Source organism: Encephalitozoon hellem, chromosome VII, assembly GCF_000277815.2.
Source record: "Encephalitozoon hellem ATCC 50504 chromosome VII, complete sequence".
NCBI lineage: Eukaryota > Fungi > Microsporidia > Unikaryonidae > Encephalitozoon > Encephalitozoon hellem.
The window spans coordinates 146,269-163,401 of NC_018474.1; the positions used below are offsets into that span (position 1 = coordinate 146,269).

Consider the following 17,133-nt stretch of genomic DNA (forward strand, 5'->3'; position numbering starts at 1 on the left):
GGAGGATGAATATTAGTGACAAGCGAAATTAATATCTAATTAATTGTGTGCATTTATCACTTATGAAATAAATTTGTGTGGCCATGACTCTGGATTATCCCTGATGAGGATTTCACTGAAGGACGAGAAGTTCTTCAGGAGCATGCTGGGTATATTTGTCAATAGGGGAGACATCACATTTGGGATAAGACAAGGAGCGGTGTGTGCTTTCTCATATGGGCAGAGCAACTTTTATCTGACGATGAGTGATGACGTGATCACGATTGATGGGGACAACTTGACATTTACTGTAAGAGCAAGGCATTTACTCGAGGGCATGGACGGTTTGAACAAATTTGATCTTGTTATTGAGGAAGAGGTTAGGCTTATTGATGGGGGAAATACTATATTCATTCCCTTTGTAACTACAATAGAAGAAGAATATGAAGAGCCTGACGTATCTATTTCGAAGCTTATTGTAAGCTCTGAGAGCCTAGAGGCGTTTGGAATATTGAAGGGGATAGTAACATATGAGGTTGAAGACGATAAGCTATTTATTAGAAGAGCTGCAGCTGATATGCTTGAGGAGGTTGAGTTTTTTGCGGTTGACTTCATTGTGGCAGGAGATATGCAGTTCAGATGCAACAACAAGTGGACAGAGATTCTAACGGGAATCAAGGGATATATTGACAGAGTAATGCTTACGTTTAGCTCGGATACCTTGTGTGTCCAGTTTCTATTCAAAAGGAGCTCCAAGAGCTATCTCGAACTAAGGATTTTGCGGTCCCTTGCAGAGTGAGTCTGTCCCTTATTTTGAGGATAAAAAGAAACATACGGAGTGCCCCAAATGGAGGAGAAAAGATCAAACTACCACTGGGCGGAGTCTGATTTATCTGGATGGGCAAAAGACAAGATCAAAGAAGCACTGGAAACCAGGGATTACAAAGTGTATGAGATGGATGTGATGGTTAAGATATGCCAAAGAATGAACACCTTGGGACTTGTGTATATGATAAGTTTTGAGTGCACAAAGGATGGAAGACACTGTGGGGTAAGGAACTTCTACTCTGTGTCTGAAAGGGCCGATGGGATGGAAGACTTCGGATGGTTTCCGGAGTTCTTCAAAGAGATGGAGTCAGAGGCGGTTCTCAAGTTTGGAAACAGGGTTCTGGATATCAATAAGGAAGTAGGAGAGAGGAAGCCCTGCACTAGGAAGATAGCTGCAGAGGAGGCGAAGGCCATAGATGTGACCTACAAGGCAACCATTAACTGTGAGGTTGGCGAACTCAAGAATTTCATTTTGTCCAAGGAATACGTTTCCATGTGGACCGGGCATAGGGCATCCTTTGAGGGAGACGATATTTTGATTGACAATGTAGTTATTCGAGAGCTAAGGGAGGAGGATGGAGAAATCAAAATGAAATGGAGACTTAAGGAATGGAATAGCTTTACGGAGGTTAGAATACTTCTTGAAGAATTCCTCAATAGCTCCAAAGTGACCTTAAGACAGAAGAATGTTCCGATCAAAGAGGAGGGAAGTGTTAGGATGTGGTGGAACGAGAGGGTATTTGTTCCTATTACGGCTTGCTTTGGCTTTGTACTGAAGCCTTCTGAGTAGGCTTAAATTAAGGAAGAGGTTATGATAATAAAACATAAGGTTTTTAAATTGGATATAAACGTCATTCGTCTGCATGAACGGCAATGATGCCTTATAAGGATGGAAAGACAGATTGCACCATCAGGTGCTTTGGATGCGGCAATGTATCTTGCCGAAGAGCATCAAAATCTTTGCTCGCATCAAGCCTTAAAATCCAGGTGTATTCAACAAATGCTCCTACAGAGAATGTGAGGTGTATCAGGGATAGTTATATCGGATATTCGTGCAAGTGTGTTGTGGTTGATACAGAGTGCAAATGCTGTCGGATGATTCTGGGATACCGTGTTTTACAACCATGTGAGTTGTGCATAAGTGCAAGAAACAGTAAGCACACATGGATATTCGACACAAGCACTGTCATCTCTACAGCAGTGAGAGAGTGTTCGGATGCCTGCACGAGTGCATCTTCATTGTGCCATGAGGAGGGAGATAGCGAAGTAAAGATAAGATGATCTGGGAAACTCCAAGCACAACAATTAAAATGCTTTATTGTCATGTCTTGAAAACAAGGCTCTGGTATATATACTGGAGACTTCAAATAGAAATCACGAACTACTTGAAAGTCTGATGTACATTTCTATTAGTTGGGATATTATCAGCACAACATTGCTCAATACTATAATAATTAGAACAACCTCAAACTTCTCGATACTGCTTCTATTGGTGTTCTCGTTAAGAATCTCTAATATCCCATTGATCACATCGCATCTTCTGTTCAGTAGGTCAGCTCTCGGCTTAATGTCAAGATATCTTTTGCATGTCTCATAGAGAGACGAAAATGCAGGATAGTCCCACACAAACTCAGGCTCGTCAAGAATATTGGACCCAAGATTCAGGTTGAATCGCAGCCTATGGAGCTTTCCTATCATTTTCAGTATCTCTTTTTTACTCTTGCTGACCTTCCCCTCTCTCTCAACCTCTTCTGGAAACTCCTTGACCGCATCAATAGTGTTATCCACAAGATTTTCAAAGTAGTCCAGCTTCACGCTTTGGGCTATTGCAATCGAAATCACCATCTTTGTAAAGTGGTTCTCAGAGTTCAGATATATCACATCATTAATGATAAATGGGTTGTCTGTTATTCCGTACTTAAACGACTCAATCTCAACCTCTGACGGCTCATGCCCATTTTCCTCGTACTTCTCAACAAGCTTGACTATCATAGACTCTTGCGTTTCCGACATTCCCCAGCACACCACAACACCGTATTCGTAAAAGAAGCAGTCGTGCCTTTCCTCGCTACCACGGAAGTTCATTAGGGTATACAGGCACTCTCCAAAGTACATCGACACCTTATTACACAGAGAGTTCTTTTTCAAATACTTGTACAGATTCTTGAGGTCATATCCATCTGCAGTGCAGTAGGCAGTCACCCTGAACAGATTTGTATCCGGGACAGTGCTTTCCTCCTTCGGCATCATCTCAGGCTCAATCTTCAATGCATATGCATCCTTGAGAGCACGGAGCTCTATCCGTGCTTGCTTTCGACCTCCAGCATTCGGCTCCCTACTTATGTCAGTCAAGTATACCTTCTGTTTGTTATAGTCCTCAGCCATAAATGCTTAGGGATAAAATTTTGAGGCTAGAAAACCGCCTCCTTACTTCAAAAGGAGAAAGACGCAATCGGTGTTTATTGGTTCGAGAAGTACTCACTCACTTCCTTCTTGAACTCAGGGGATCTCTTCTTATTTCCTTGGGGCCTTGTAAAATACTTGAAGAGCTCACTTCTTTTGAACATCTTTTCTTCCTCAAGCATCCTCAGATATTCCTGGATCTTTTTCTTTTCGCCTCCGTCTTCGACAATCTCCTCTACTGAGCTCAGAAAAGCCCTCGGTGAAATGAACTCGGTTATCTTCTTGCATTTCTTAATGCCTCCGTCAAACATCAAAACCTCCTTTGCGATTTTTTCATCGGACAATCCATGGTCTTTAAGCAGATTCACAACGTCTTCAGACCTGTCGCAGTCAGACTCCATCAGCCTCCGAATATCGTCTTTGTACTCACTGTCCTCCATCCCAGCAGCACTGAGGTATGTATCATCACGCTCAAAAGAATTCTTCTCCACATCCTTGAGGATCGTTCCACTAAGCTTGGAAGCCTTCACACCGGATCTCTTTCCACATGCTAAGCATTCCATAAACAGCCCGCCATTGTTGACATAGAATGTCTCGGGATTGTTACAGAAAGAGCACATAACAAACCCATCAATGAAATCATATATCAGATCCTGGATTCTTGAGCACTCATACCTCCCATTCACGGCATACCGTCCCTTCCCAGCATCTATCCTGGTGGCTAACTCATAGCTCATGAACTTCAAAATGTATAGAGGCGACCTTTTGAGAGAGGATCCTATCTCCTCCAGGTTTACAATCACCGTCCTTGTGTTTCCGGCCTTTCCTTCCACCTTGATAACGGCCTTGGGCATCTTGTAGCGATAGTAAAGATCATTGTTTGTTCTACTTATGTCAATCATCTCATAGATGGGAGTGCATACTCCAAGAGATTTACCCATCAACATTCTTCCTTGATAAAAAAATTGCCGTCAGTCCTTCATGGGTAAGAGCAAGAGCATAGGAAAGACAAGGCTTGACAAGTATTACAATCTTGCAAAGGAAAAGGGATATAGGGCAAGATCTGCATTCAAGCTTCTTCAGATGAACAGAAAGTACGGGTTCCTTGGGAATGCACATGTTCTTATCGATCTATGTGCAGCCCCGGGATCATGGTCCCAAGTGGCAGCCCAGGAAATGCCTCTTCGGCGAAAGATAGTCGCTGTTGACCTGGAGCCGATAAAGTTTATTGGAGACGTTGATACGATTGTTGAAGACATAACATCCAACGAGTGCAGGCTTAAGCTGCGGGAAATACTTGGGGCGCACAAGGCTGATGTTGTGCTCCATGATGGAGCGCCGAACGTGGGAACCTCGTGGGAGAACGATGCATTCAACCAGAACCTGCTTGTATTGCACTCGACCAAGCTTGCATCGGAGTTTCTGAAAAAGGGCGGTGTGTTTGTTACAAAGGTGTTCCGATCGCAGGACTACTTTTCGCTGCACAGCATTTTGGCACAGCTCTTTGAAACTGTCGAGACTTCGAAGCCGCTTAGTTCCCGGAGCCAGAGTGCAGAAATATTTCTTGTCTGCCTAGGGTTTGTTGGAGAAGAGAATGTTGATTACTCGGTACTTGAGCCTTCTGCGGTGTTTACGGAGATGAAGGATGCAGGAGGGTACGATGATTTCAACTTCCACAAGAAGTTGAATTTCAGCGAGTTCCTGAAGGAAGATGACCCTGCTGTGTTGTCTGAGATGCTTTCGAAGTACTCTGAGATTGTAGTTGACATAGATGAAAAGGATGTGTCCAAGGTTCTTGAGCCCGAGTTTCTGGACATGTTCAAGGACCTCCAGTTGCTTGGGAAAGGAGATATTAGGAAAGTGCTAAGAAAAAGAAAGAAGATAATTCAAAGTGTAAGAGAGAGAACTATCGAGGTTCCTGATCTGGACTTCCTCAGAGGCAGTGAGAATGTGGAGGAGGAGGAATTGAAGGAAAAGAGTGTTGAGGAGAAGATAGAGGAAATACAAATGTTGATTGAAAAGAAAAGAAAGAAGGAAGGAAGAAGGGAAAGCATATCAAAGAGCGAGCTGGGCGCCGAGTTTTTCTTCAAGGACAGCGTTTTCGATAAGCTGAACATGGTGGGGGAAGATGAGGAAGATGGTGAGGAAAGAGATGAGCAGGAGATTGAGATCAGCAGCTGCTCGGATAGTCTAGATCTCGATGAAGAAGAGATAATGTGTGTTTCAAGGCTTAAGGAGAATCCCGAGGGGTTTATAGAGGACACGATTGATAGATATATCAGGGATCCCAACGAAAAGCTCCCCAACTATCTTCGAGAAGACCAGGAATCCTTCTACTCGAGACCTTCCAAGATTGAAGAAAGGAGGCTTACAAAGAAGGAGAAGGAGGCGCTCAATAGACGTAAGACAAGGGCAGAGAGGAGAGCAGAGATGTTTATGAAGAATGTTGTGGTGGACGACTCAGAGGAAGAAGGGAAGATAGCAAAGAAGATTTACAAATCGTCCTTCAAGAAAACAAAGTCCAAGCCAAGAATTGTGTTCCCAAAGAAGGGAAGGTGTGGGATTCCACGAGGGAAAGGAAGAGTTGTGACACTGGATAAGAGAATGAAAAAGGATAAAAGAAAAGGGAAACACTGACTTCACAGATTGTTCTTAGCGATGTGCATCTCATTAAAATCAAGTTGGTTTATTTATAGGGATTTATGCCTTTTTTTCGATACCAAAAGATCGATTTTATTTCAGATGCTCATTCATTACCTATGCTCGATGATATAGCCATTGCACACACAAGCCCGAGAAGCCCAACAACCTCTCCGAAAATCAGTATCAGGAAGAATATACTGTTGAATTTTTTCTGCTGGGATCTTGTAACACATGCAACCTTTGCCGAATGACCTATTGAGTATCCTGCAACACCCGAAGACACGCCGTTGACCACACATGCGCTTAGAACCAAAAGACCATCCTTAAGAGACTCAATCTTCTTATCATACACCATGAAGTATAGGATTACAGAGTACATTGTTGGTGCCGTAATGAAAATGATTGGAACCAAGGAATAGGTGGTATTAACAACACTTTCTGCTGCCTTACATATTCCTTCAGATCCTGCTATGAACCCCAGGCCTCCGCCTATTGCAGAAAGAGATATCATCAGTCCAGGACCTAGCTTCGAGATCATTAAGCTTAGTGTCTTGTCGTCCCACTCCATGTATACCCTTGTTTTATTTTGATAAATATTTTTAGTAAACAAAGTTTTGAATCAAAACAGCCTGTGCCTACCAGATTGGAGATTACTAAATGGAAGGCGGGCAGGATGTCCCATGAAGAGAAGTGAGTTTCTCGAGATGTTTGAAAAGACGGATGGCGGGTTGTTTGTGCCAAAGGATCAATCGCAGAACTGGTGCCGGCATTTTGGAATGAAGAGGGGCAAGGTGCTGTATCTATGCGAGGAGGATGTGCTGTATTTGTATGATAGAGAAGCCAAGACGGAGTATCCTGTAAGGGCAAAGGCTTACTTTTTCGTCAGAAACAGCTGCTACAACCTTCTTCCTGACGAGGGGGGCAGGCTTTTGCTGTATAAAAGGCATAAGAACTTTAATAGGAAGAAAGACAGGCCTATCTGCCCCATGAGATATGTGCTGAGAGATGAGTACATTGAAGACATAAGCCTTGACACGAAAGACGAGGTTGTCTGTGTGCTTTCCGACGATGTGTTTACTTTCCTAAGAGTCAAGGAGATCGAGAGACTTGATTCTGAAACGCCGGAGAGTCTGAAGAAGTAGGTTTCATTACCCCCAAGCCTCATATGCTTTGATTTTGCCAAGACTCCAGAAGCCCCTGAGATGAGTAGGAGCGGGCAAGGAGACCAAGGACAGCTGACAAAGACGATAATAGTCACTGGGTTCAATGATCTGAAACACCATGAGGAGGTTAGGGACAGGGTCAAGAAGAGGTTTGAGGTAAAGGAAAGCTACACAATTCAGAACGATTATAGAGTGCTCTGCATACTCTTCTACGACGAGAGGAAAGCAAGAGAGGCAATTTCTTATCTCAAGGAATCTGAAGGCCTTTCGTCCTACCACATAATAAGCAAGTACGAGATTCCTAGAGATATGGATAAATGCGATGAGTCCAGGAATCAAAGCACGTTACTATTTACCTTTAAGAACTTAGCAGGATCTGTAGACGACAAGGAGTTTTCCGAAGAGGTCTGTAAGTTTGGGGAGGTAAAGGATATCCGATATGTAAAAACACATCAGAGATGTGTGGAGTTCTACGACTCAAGAAGTGCAGTTGCAGCCTTCCATGGGATGAACGAGCTGAAGTTCATGGATGGAGTGATGCAAGCAAAGTGGGTCTGGGACCTTTCTACAAAAACGAGGTGGGAACTTATAAGACTAACGGATAGCATCCTGAAGGAGTGCAAGCTGGAGATAAAGACACCCACAAAGAGGGAGAGTGAGGACAGTAGAGAGGAGGTAAAGAAAAAGAGAAGGGCCCAAGAAAGCAGCGGAATGCACACGAAGAACATATTCCTCCAAAGATTTGACGCCTTTATTGCATCCAACATTGACTATATAACCGAAGGATACATCAGCGATTAAGCATCCCGGGGCTTCCGTCTCAGACTGAAGAGAGGATGTGCTTACTGAAGAGTTTGAATAAAAAGCCAGAAGTAAATATTTAATTATAACTTCTTATTTCTTCTTCATTGTCTTGAGAGGCTTCTTAGGTCTTAGATCTTTGCTGTCGCACTTCCTACATTTCTCTGCAGACTTTCCAGACCTTGCGTAGCATCTTCGGCAGATCAAGCAGTCGTTCTTCTCTCTCATTGCCATAGCCCCATCGTTTTCAGACATGTTTCCTCCTCCTCCAAGAAGCTTGGGTTGCATTATAATTGTATCGAGGTTCCTTATGCCGTAGCTTGCCACTGTTCTTAAATCCTCTAGTACCTTAGAGTTGTGCTGTAGAACCATCGCTGAACAATCAAGCCCGCAGATGTTTCCAGCAAGAGCCTTTAGAGACAGAACCAACTGTGAAGGCTCAGCCTGAACAAACGAGGTCTTTCCACCAAACCTCACGCCAATCTGCATTCTTAAAGGGCAAAAATTTCCAAAGTAAAATCTGCACGGTAGCCAGCCATTTCGGAATATATACAGGTAAAGTCATTTATTCTATTCGAAGACTCGTTGACAGACCCAGAACACACGGCACATGGGGCACACCTTCCTCTGCTGTAGCCACAGAGCTATGCAATGCGAATGGAATGTATGTTTACACTTACCTATGCAGGGCTTACACTCCATGGGATGCTTGCATTTTATGCACATCTGGTCAAAGCTCTGCTGGCATATCCCGCATATGTCGCTCTCTATGTCCCATTTCCAGTTATAAACGGGATAGACTTTCTTGATTTTTATTTCCACCATTCTGTTAGGTAAGTCTTAAGATTGTGGGGAGCTACTTTGGGCAGAAGATAAGGCCGAAAATCTCTGGTGCACAAGGACCGCATGTTCCAGGCTAAAGGGTGGCGAGAGCAAGCTAATTGCGGCTGAAGATAGCAAAATGAAAATTTTGCACAGCAGGCCTCCACAAAGAAGGCGAAAAAAAGTAGCCCTAAAATGGGGATTAAGTACAGCTACGAGATACACGATCCTTCGAAGGCTGTGAAGGGGAAGATCGACAATGCGAAGGTAAGCTTCAAGAAGACTAGGGAGACTTGCTCCACCCTGAGAAAGAGAAAGGTTGTTGATGCGATCCAGTATCTGAAGAACGTCCTTAACAAAACTGAGTGTGTCCCCTTTAGAAGATACAACCGTGGCTGTGGGCAAACACACCAGGCGAGGAAGTTCAGCATCCCTAGAAGAGAGATTGTGAAGGCCAATGGAGAGAAGGTGATCAAGAGAGGACATGTTCAAACAAGAGGAAGGTGGCCGAAGAAGTCAGCAGAGTTTGTGATTTCCCTTCTTGAAAACCTTAAGGAATTAGCAGAGGCAAAGAACCTTGATTTGGAGAACTTAGTGATAACGCACATCCAAGTTAACAAGGCACCAAAAATTTTTGGCAGGACTTTCCGAGCTCACGGAAGAGTGAATCCATTTAACAAAAGTCCATGCCATATCCAGGCCGTTGCCGAAGTAGTTGGAACCAACGATGTTAGCATTGAGGCCTGAGCCAACTTATCATTAAAGGCTTTCTTTTTGATTTTTATTCGTTTCTGAAGGCCCTTGCTGATGTTGAACAATAAGGGAAGAAGATATTGTATGGGGGGTGGATCCAAGCTGGGAACACTAAAGGAATATGGGTTATTTGAGGATTCTGACGTGAATGTTCCTTTGGGCTCCATAAGCATGCTGGATAACAAGAGAGGTGAAGATGGTGTGAAAGAGGCGAGCAAGGAGGAGCTTCTAAGGGACGATATTGAGGGTTTGTTTATTGATGGAAGGCCCAGGTATACAGAAGGCAAAGACGGAGAAAGGTTCAATCCGTACGAAGACAATTCAGGCACGGTAGTTTGTCTGAAGCAGGATGATTTTGTTGTTGTTAGCGGGGACACAAGGCATTCATCTGAAATGGTTATAAATTCGCGAGAGATGTCTAAAATATTCCGGATTGGAAATTTCTTTCTTACTGGAACGGGATTCTATGCAGACAGCCACGAGGTCTATGTGAAAATGGAATACGAGATACGGCAGTATGAGGTAGACGGGCCCATCAACATCCACAGTGCTGCAAATTTACTCTCCAAGATTCTCTATTCAAGAAGATTCTTCCCATATTACTCGTACTGTACTCTGAGTGGGTTTGATAATGGAAAGCCTTATATCTATGCATATGATCCTGTGGGGTCTTTTGAGTCTGTGACATGTGAGTGCAATGGAAGTGGGAGAAGTATGATACAACCTCTGCTAGACTCTTTTATTGACAAGAAGAACTGGCACAATGCAGAGCAAACGCAATTAAGCCAAGAGGATTGTGTAAGACTTATTGCCAAGGCATTCGCTTCTGCAGCTGAAAGAGATATAAAGACAAAGGATAACCTTGAGATCTATGTGCTAAGGGAGAACAAAGTGGTGCATAAGGTTCTTCCTTTAAGGAGAGATTAAAAGATTGTTGTCTTGTGCTCAGACTTTTTCTGCATTATCTAAGATCCTCTAATTTTCGTGTGATTTTTAGTGAAGTAAAGTTATCCCCAAGGATTTGTAGATGAATTTCTTGTTTCCCATGCTCTTTTCGTTTGTGTGTTCTGAAAGCTTAGGGATTCGGTATGAGGATGTTATCAGCAAGTGGGTCAGCTATGAGAAGAGAAGGATGGCCGATAGGCCACTTGGTACAGTACCCTCTACGTTTACTATCAGGGATGGAATTGTGGTTGGTAGCAAACATTTAAGCTCTAGGGCGATATGGAATCCGCTAGAGATGTTTGAAAATGACTTTGAAGGGATATACTGCGAAGGAGTTGAAAGCATCGAAGAGAATGGGGAAAGAAGATATCTGATTGAGGGCTATGAGACGGCTCTGGATGCTTCTGGAGTTAATTACTTGTGCTTGTCGACGGCGATTAGGCCCCTGCATATTAAAAGAGAAGGAATCACAAAAGTTGCAATTGGATATAGAGGGTATTTTGACGAGGCCCAGGCAAGAAGTCTAGGGGAATGTCTTTCTGGGATTCTAGATGGGGCGGAGGTATGTGTTATTCCTGAATCTCTTTGTGGATTGGTGTCTAGGACGGAGCATATTGTAGAAGACGGCACTCTGTATTGCATGGTGATTACGATGACGGGAAGAAAGACTGTAGCTTCGCTCTACAAAATGGAGGTGAAGGACAAGAAGAGGATGTTTAGCAACTTGTTCCACGAATATTTTGACGGGGTATCTGATTGGGATATCCAGAAGATAGTATATGATCACATAGAGAAAACCCTTCGGAAGTATGTTTCCAGTAAGGAGGGCATTTCGGACACGAACAGAAATGTGACCTTCTATCCTCGAATGAAAGATTCGGAGCTCTTTGAGCTAAAGATAGACATGAGACCTATATATAAGGAAATCAACAAGGCATTGAGATATAAGAGCATAGTTGAAAGCGTGAAGATTGTTAATGGAGTTAGCGTGGTCGATTGTGAGGAGAATGTGAGGTTTGTGATAGAAGCGCCTGTGTTTGATGTTCGGGAGATCCAGAGGAGGATTGAGGGGCTTGTGAATGGAGGCAAGCGGCTTGACGTCATCGAAAGCATGAAGAAGAAGATCGGGGAAGCGATTGGAGAGGGGCAGGAGTATTCTGTAATGATAAGATCCAAGTTCTATGAAAACCCTATTTTTGACAAGATTCTCGGGCCTCTCTCTTCGAAGGACATTATAAAGCCTGAGGATATTGAGAAGGGGGCGGCTAGGGCCATGAGGACTGAGTACAGTATCACTGACCCGAAGGTCTTACGTGTTAGTGGGGACAGTAAGAGTGGAAAGGCTTATGTTGACGAGATCAGGCTAAGAAAGAGTATAAGAGAAATACTCGATAAAAAAAAAGGAAGAAGACTCAGGGATATTTTCGAGGAGGTATCTGACTCATGTGTAGAGGGGGAAGATGAGATTTTTGCAGAGATAAATGATCTTAATGGGATCCGAAGGGCAGTGAGCAAGTGGAAGGAGGTGGAAGCAAAGGATGCAAAAATCAAGATGGAAAGGGACCTAAGGGAGAAAGCACTGAGGGACTTGAAGGAGACGATCACTTCGACTGAAAAGCTGGGCAAGAGCAACCCCGAGGTGTGGAACGATGGACTGAAAGATGAGGTGTCGAAGGCATTAGAACACTTGAATATTATGAATTCTGACGATAAATACAAAAAGGAAGACATTGAAGAGGTTGAATTTGATCTTATTATTAGACGCAAAAGCCTATTTAATGCATATGAGGAAAGGATGAAGAAGGAAGCTGAAGAGAAGGAGAAAGCTGAGAATGAGAATAAGCAGGAGGACATTGTAGATGATGGAGAGAAAGAGGAAGCTGGGGCAGATAGGGATATTGGGGAAGGCCAGGAGTTTTCTTTTGAAAAAAAGGCCGAGCTCTAGAAGCGAATTAAACCTGATTTTATTTATATTGTATGTTGAAGGACAAGTCTCTGTGGGCTAGACCTTCTGGGCTTTTTACTTAGGTATTTTGATAGATAAAAACAATAGACCCTTAGAGATTAAATGGATGGGAGCCGAGAAAGATACGAGGCTGAGATGACAAAGAAGCTGGATGCATTCAAGACTGCAAAGGAGTGGTCTGACTTTATTTCTCTGCTAAGCTCCCTAGATAGCACCATCAAAAAGTTCTCGTTACCGGAAATTCCAAAGAAAAAGCTTTTGTTCAAAAGGCTGAACCAGTGTCTAAACCCAGTTCTTCCTGCAGGAATACACAACAAGACTTTGGAGACATACTCCTTGGTATTTGAAAGGATTTCAAAAGAGAATTTTCTGAAGGAGTTTGACTTTCTGACGTTGGGACTCTTCACCTTTTCTGCACATTGCAGGATTCTTGTGATCAATTCCTTTCTAGACCTTATAGAAAGATACATTGTTCCGCTGGGAAAGGACGTGGAGATGTATTGCACAAGCATACTTATTGGGCTTCTTCCGCCCATGGAGTTTGAGTCTGGAGAGCACTATGGCCGAGCACATCTCATAGTTACTGAATTCAAGTCCTTGATTTCTCCCGATGTGTTTTATTCTTCGATGTGGAGCATTCTTCTCAATGACGAAAGGCTTAGAACATCTGTTGTGAACTTTATGCTGAGCATGAGCTGGGAGGAGCCGATGGTATCCAACCCAAAGCTTGTTACAAGAGCGCTGTGCGGAGGGCTTGGAAGTGAATCTACGCTAGTTGTGAGGAATTGTTTGGACCTTTTGATATTTATATTTCCCGATAAGGGCCACATTCGTTCTGAGGACGAGTTAGATGATCTTACTGAAGCGGTGATCAAGCTATTTGTGAAGAGAGATCTCTCGCTCAACAAGAGGATATATGGATGGCTATGTATGATGGATAGTTTCAGCGAGGCGGATGTGGTCTTGCTGAGCAGAGTGCTTAAGAGGTTTTTGGACAGGAGAAGTGCTGAGGATATTCAGCTTTTCTTTAGAATTATGATGACGTTACAAGACAAAGGGAAGCTTTGCGAGAAGATTATGGAAAATCTCCTGTTTAATGTTCTGAACTGCCTTCGGAGGTATGAGAAAAGCGATACAAAGGAAACAGCACAGCCCGATGTCTTTGAAGAAAGGCAGTGCGAGAGCATTGATGTTGAGAAGATTGCGAAGGCATTTTTGACTACAGACCTGGATTCTATATGGAAGATATTCTATCTCCAGCTGAGAAATGCCCTCAATAATGCTAAGGAAAAGATGCTACTGGACACGAACCTAATTGATGATGAAGAATTAAATGACAGTATGATGAGGGAGGAGATGTACAGTATGCATTCGATGTCATTGATTCTTAACGAAGGCCAGGAATCTCTGGCAAGAGGCAACAGTGCTGACAGTCCTGAAGATGGCAACTCAATCGAGAAGGCTTGCCTATCTGACAGAAGAGATTCCTGCGAAGATGTGGGATCTGAGAAAGGATGCCTAGCGATAAGAGGGCCCGGAGATGAAAGCCCCGGGAATGCGGAGGACATCAGCAGCCCGACGCAGGTTCTCAACTTCATAAGATTTGCGATGGATAATTATTCTGCAGTGGATTCCGAGGTTTTCCAATACCACCTTCCTTTTCTAGTCCACCTGGTTCTCTCTGATTTTTTACTATTTGACTCCCAGATTCTTTTCTCTTTCCTAGACTTTAGCGCGAAGATGATGAAGTTCAAGGAGAGGCAGGTTGAGGGAGGGAAGAACCTACAGAGGCTTATTGGGAAATTCTATCTCGAAGAGGATACTAGTGTGCTGGAGGACATTTCGTCGACGATACTATATAGTATTTCTGACAAGATTGGAAGAGTTATTGAGAGTGACGTCGGGCTATCTCTACCCCTGATGACCACCTTTATCAAGATCTATGGGGTAGATGCTCTTCCCAACGGTTTTATTCAGAATTACCACGGTCTTATTATGGGATCTTCCAACAAGCTCATAAAAGAGCACCTTGAGGTGTACAAAATAATAGACTGCACCCGGCTTGACTCTACGGCTATGTTCAATGTTTTATGGAGAAGATTCTGTCATATAGAGATGGATCTGTATTTTGAGGGACTGAAGGAGCCTGGGACGGATGATGGAATACAAAAGACGCCTGGGAAAAGTACTCACGACATACCTAGAAGGAATTCCACGAGCAGGTTTTTCAGTACTGGGAAAGGCCCTGATCGCAGAATGCTAACTGAGCTTTTGTGGAGATACAACATTATTTTTGAGGGAAGCTTTGAAAGGCTCCTTCTGAGAATGATTGGAGAGAGAGAGATGGAAGAGATCAGCTACTTCCTTCTTCTCAAGCTCGAGAACTTCCCCGGGAACTTTGACTTTTTGGAGCTATATTATATCATTAATTGCAAGCTTGATTCTGATGACCCTGTGCTTGACACGTTTCTCTGCTCCTTGGTCTATTTTGACGATATTTTCAAGTTTCTACTGAAGAAGCTAGAGGACTCTAATATCCAGGCGAATGATTTTCTTTTTGCTGAATCCATTGACCTCAACCAGATATTTGGTGTGTTCAAGTGCATTAAGAATCTCCTGAGATACTCCAAGGGATTCAAATCCATGCTTATGGACTCTACAGAGAAACTGTATTGCAGGGCTCTTCCATTGGAGGGGGGTGTACCGCCTAGGGAGATACTGTATAAGATACTTGTGCACCTGCTTGTGAACAGAAAGGAGTACGACGAAAGGGATGCAAATCTTGAGATTGTTAAAGTTCTCGAAGCTCTTGTGGAAAGCGGGGTTTTGGAAAGCAACGTGATGAACACAGTGGAGCTTTCAAAGGTTGTGGATGTAGCAAAGGAGAACAGGGGGGACCCTGCGATTGTTCTGGGGATTGCGCCCTTGATTAGGCATAGCGGGAATGGTACAGCAATCCAGGATGTGTGCAGCATACTTGACAGCCGGTGCTTTTATTATCATGAGCTCTTAGGGTTTGTCTTTTCACTAACCGACAGGCTCCAGAGGAAAGTGCTTTCGAATGTGCTGTCTTCGTTGGAAAACGAGGACTTTGCGCTTATGATTGTTTACGAAACCATAATCAGCATACTGGCTAAAAGAGGAGCAGAGGGAGAGCTTCCTGGGTTTATAGACAAAAGCATGAAGTTTATTTTTGAGTTTTTTGAAAACCAATACATTGATCCTGATAATGAGGAAGGAAGCAGGGAGATAGGCAAGGTGGCCTGTACACCTCAAAAAGACAATCAAGGGGAGATTTTATCCATGAGAAGTGGCATTGACCTGCTGGAAATGAGAGAGGGATGCGATGTAAGGATTCGGGCCTTGAAGTTATTGACTGCAAAGAAACTGTCAGCCCTGTTCTACAAGAAGGTGCCGATCAGGTTTGTTGAAATGATTCTTGGGAACCCACCGTGCATCCCGTTTCTGAAGTCGGTTGACTTTAGGGAGCAGCTCTATGTATCTATCATGAATCTCTATTCGACGAATGCTGTGAAGGTATTCAGGTTTCTAACTGTGCTGAACCAAGTTATGAGTCCTCAGGAGATGAAGGGGGTTTTCAACAGGTCAAAAGGTCTTCTCGAAAAGATCTCATCCTACCGTGTTGGGGTCGACTACTCGCCTCTGAACTTTGTGCTTGACTTTCTCTTGTCTCCTGATCTCAAGGAGGATAGTCAGACTCTCATTCAGACAGCCATCCTGAACTCCATATATTTTGTACAGAAGAGATTGGATCTGAAGATAAGAAGCGCCGAAGGGGGATACGAGGACGAGATTAGAGTGCTTGAAAAGATAACGGATTTCAGATTTCAGGGCGCAGTCCTCTCTGCAATTCCAAGTCTGATTACGGCGATTCTCACCTTTATCAACTCAAGCTGCATCAACCTCAAGAACACTGGGATTGACTTTCTCACAAAGCTGAACGAAAGAGGCCTTGAGGTGAGGTACTGGAAGAAAGAGTTTGTGGAGATTTTCCACACGCTTGACTTCTTCACATATGGTTTATACAAGAAGTCAAATCTCATGAAGAAGGTTGTGTCTGAAGACCCTTCCTTTATTAACGATCTTATTGTCAGGCTAGACAGCGGATTCTTTGTTTCGCAGGCTTCTGATGCCAACAACAAGACCCTTGTGCTGAAGAGGATCTCGTACATCATATTTTCTGCGCCCTACAATTACTTCTCAGGCTTCTCTCTGAAACTTATTGAGAAGATAGCAACGCTGATAAACTATCCTTCGTCAAAGGTCAGGAGGGAGGTGTTTTTTCTCTCAAAGATGCTAATCCTCAAAATCTCGCACGACAAGCTGATCAATCTATATCCCATTCTTTTGTATGACATTGGCATAATGGTCGAAAGCCCTGACTTCGAAGACATGCTACTCCTTGCAGAAGTGCTGAAGTTGCTGGACATTGTGTTTCTGTTGAATACGCCACAGTTTTCTGAGGCCAGGGTTGTGTTTCTTGGGCCGAGATGCAGCTCATTGATAGAATGCAAAGGCCAGATGTCTGGGTTAAAGGGTTTGGGGAATTTGCTCAGTGCAAAGTACAAGAAGGAAATGCCAAGCAAGATTAGAATGCCTCAGAAGAAGATTCCATTTTTTGTGACTGGAAAGGTGGGAGCTGACGAGATGATAGACTTCACAAAGAATGCACTGCTGTACTACAACTGGATTGACGAAAACTGCTCTGAGATTGACTATGAGTGCCTGTTCAGGTTGGTTTTGGAGGAGTTTAAGGAAGTGTCTGAATAAAATGTGTGTATGTCTGTGGATTGTTTTTATTTTTACAAA

At 43.4% G+C, this 17,133-nt stretch overlaps 14 protein-coding genes across 14 annotated transcripts; 10 read left to right on the forward strand and 4 right to left on the reverse strand.

Annotated features, from left to right (window-relative positions):
* Positions 1–103: 103 nt before the first annotated feature.
* EHEL_071270 (uncharacterized protein) lies at positions 104–778 on the forward strand (the record flags this gene model as incomplete). Its single annotated transcript, XM_003887585.1, has 1 exon — positions 104–778. The coding sequence occupies one exon, from the start codon at positions 104–106 to the stop codon at positions 776–778; it is 675 nt and encodes a 224-aa protein (XP_003887634.1).
* A 48-nt stretch (positions 779–826) lies between these two features.
* On the forward strand, positions 827–1,597 carry EHEL_071280 (Hsp90 ATPase activator; the record flags this gene model as incomplete). Its single annotated transcript, XM_003887586.1, has 1 exon — positions 827–1,597. The coding sequence occupies one exon, from the start codon at positions 827–829 to the stop codon at positions 1,595–1,597; it is 771 nt and encodes a 256-aa protein (XP_003887635.1).
* An 83-nt stretch (positions 1,598–1,680) lies between these two features.
* EHEL_071290 (uncharacterized protein) lies at positions 1,681–2,088 on the forward strand (the record flags this gene model as incomplete). Its single annotated transcript, XM_003887587.1, has 1 exon — positions 1,681–2,088. One exon carries the CDS (start codon positions 1,681–1,683, stop codon positions 2,086–2,088), a length of 408 nt encoding a protein of 135 aa, XP_003887636.1.
* Positions 2,089–2,181: 93 nt separating this feature from the next.
* Positions 2,182–3,192, reverse strand: EHEL_071300 (uncharacterized protein; the record flags this gene model as incomplete). The annotated part of the gene is made up of 1 exon (XM_003887588.1): positions 2,182–3,192. One exon carries the CDS (start codon positions 3,190–3,192, stop codon positions 2,182–2,184), a length of 1,011 nt encoding a protein of 336 aa, XP_003887637.1.
* Positions 3,193–3,266: 74 nt separating this feature from the next.
* Positions 3,267–4,112, reverse strand: EHEL_071310 (translation initiation factor IF-2 subunit beta; the record flags this gene model as incomplete). The annotated part of the gene is made up of 1 exon (XM_003887589.1): positions 3,267–4,112. The coding sequence occupies one exon, from the start codon at positions 4,110–4,112 to the stop codon at positions 3,267–3,269; it is 846 nt and encodes a 281-aa protein (XP_003887638.1).
* A 79-nt stretch (positions 4,113–4,191) lies between these two features.
* Positions 4,192–5,847, forward strand: EHEL_071320 (rRNA methylase; the record flags this gene model as incomplete). The annotated part of the gene is made up of 1 exon (XM_003887590.1): positions 4,192–5,847. The coding sequence occupies one exon, from the start codon at positions 4,192–4,194 to the stop codon at positions 5,845–5,847; it is 1,656 nt and encodes a 551-aa protein (XP_003887639.1).
* A 109-nt stretch (positions 5,848–5,956) lies between these two features.
* EHEL_071330 (putative V-type ATP synthase) lies at positions 5,957–6,421 on the reverse strand (the record flags this gene model as incomplete). Its single annotated transcript, XM_003887591.1, has 1 exon — positions 5,957–6,421. The coding sequence occupies one exon, from the start codon at positions 6,419–6,421 to the stop codon at positions 5,957–5,959; it is 465 nt and encodes a 154-aa protein (XP_003887640.1).
* A 112-nt stretch (positions 6,422–6,533) lies between these two features.
* Positions 6,534–6,995, forward strand: EHEL_071340 (uncharacterized protein; the record flags this gene model as incomplete). Its single annotated transcript, XM_003887592.1, has 1 exon — positions 6,534–6,995. The coding sequence occupies one exon, from the start codon at positions 6,534–6,536 to the stop codon at positions 6,993–6,995; it is 462 nt and encodes a 153-aa protein (XP_003887641.1).
* A 60-nt stretch (positions 6,996–7,055) lies between these two features.
* On the forward strand, positions 7,056–7,817 carry EHEL_071350 (uncharacterized protein; the record flags this gene model as incomplete). The annotated part of the gene is made up of 1 exon (XM_003887593.1): positions 7,056–7,817. One exon carries the CDS (start codon positions 7,056–7,058, stop codon positions 7,815–7,817), a length of 762 nt encoding a protein of 253 aa, XP_003887642.1.
* A 93-nt stretch (positions 7,818–7,910) lies between these two features.
* On the reverse strand, positions 7,911–8,306 carry EHEL_071360 (ubiquitin/L40 ribosomal protein fusion; the record flags this gene model as incomplete). The annotated part of the gene is made up of 1 exon (XM_003887594.1): positions 7,911–8,306. The coding sequence occupies one exon, from the start codon at positions 8,304–8,306 to the stop codon at positions 7,911–7,913; it is 396 nt and encodes a 131-aa protein (XP_003887643.1).
* A 528-nt stretch (positions 8,307–8,834) lies between these two features.
* On the forward strand, positions 8,835–9,386 carry EHEL_071370 (60S ribosomal protein L22/L17e; the record flags this gene model as incomplete). The annotated part of the gene is made up of 1 exon (XM_003887595.1): positions 8,835–9,386. One exon carries the CDS (start codon positions 8,835–8,837, stop codon positions 9,384–9,386), a length of 552 nt encoding a protein of 183 aa, XP_003887644.1.
* Positions 9,387–9,446: 60 nt separating this feature from the next.
* EHEL_071380 (proteasome subunit beta type-1) lies at positions 9,447–10,319 on the forward strand (the record flags this gene model as incomplete). Its single annotated transcript, XM_003887596.1, has 1 exon — positions 9,447–10,319. One exon carries the CDS (start codon positions 9,447–9,449, stop codon positions 10,317–10,319), a length of 873 nt encoding a protein of 290 aa, XP_003887645.1.
* A 100-nt stretch (positions 10,320–10,419) lies between these two features.
* On the forward strand, positions 10,420–12,282 carry EHEL_071390 (uncharacterized protein; the record flags this gene model as incomplete). The annotated part of the gene is made up of 1 exon (XM_003887597.1): positions 10,420–12,282. The coding sequence occupies one exon, from the start codon at positions 10,420–10,422 to the stop codon at positions 12,280–12,282; it is 1,863 nt and encodes a 620-aa protein (XP_003887646.1).
* A 123-nt stretch (positions 12,283–12,405) lies between these two features.
* On the forward strand, positions 12,406–17,094 carry EHEL_071400 (Dopey-like leucine zipper transcription factor; the record flags this gene model as incomplete). Its single annotated transcript, XM_003887598.1, has 1 exon — positions 12,406–17,094. The coding sequence occupies one exon, from the start codon at positions 12,406–12,408 to the stop codon at positions 17,092–17,094; it is 4,689 nt and encodes a 1,562-aa protein (XP_003887647.1).
* Positions 17,095–17,133: the final 39 nt, after the last annotated feature.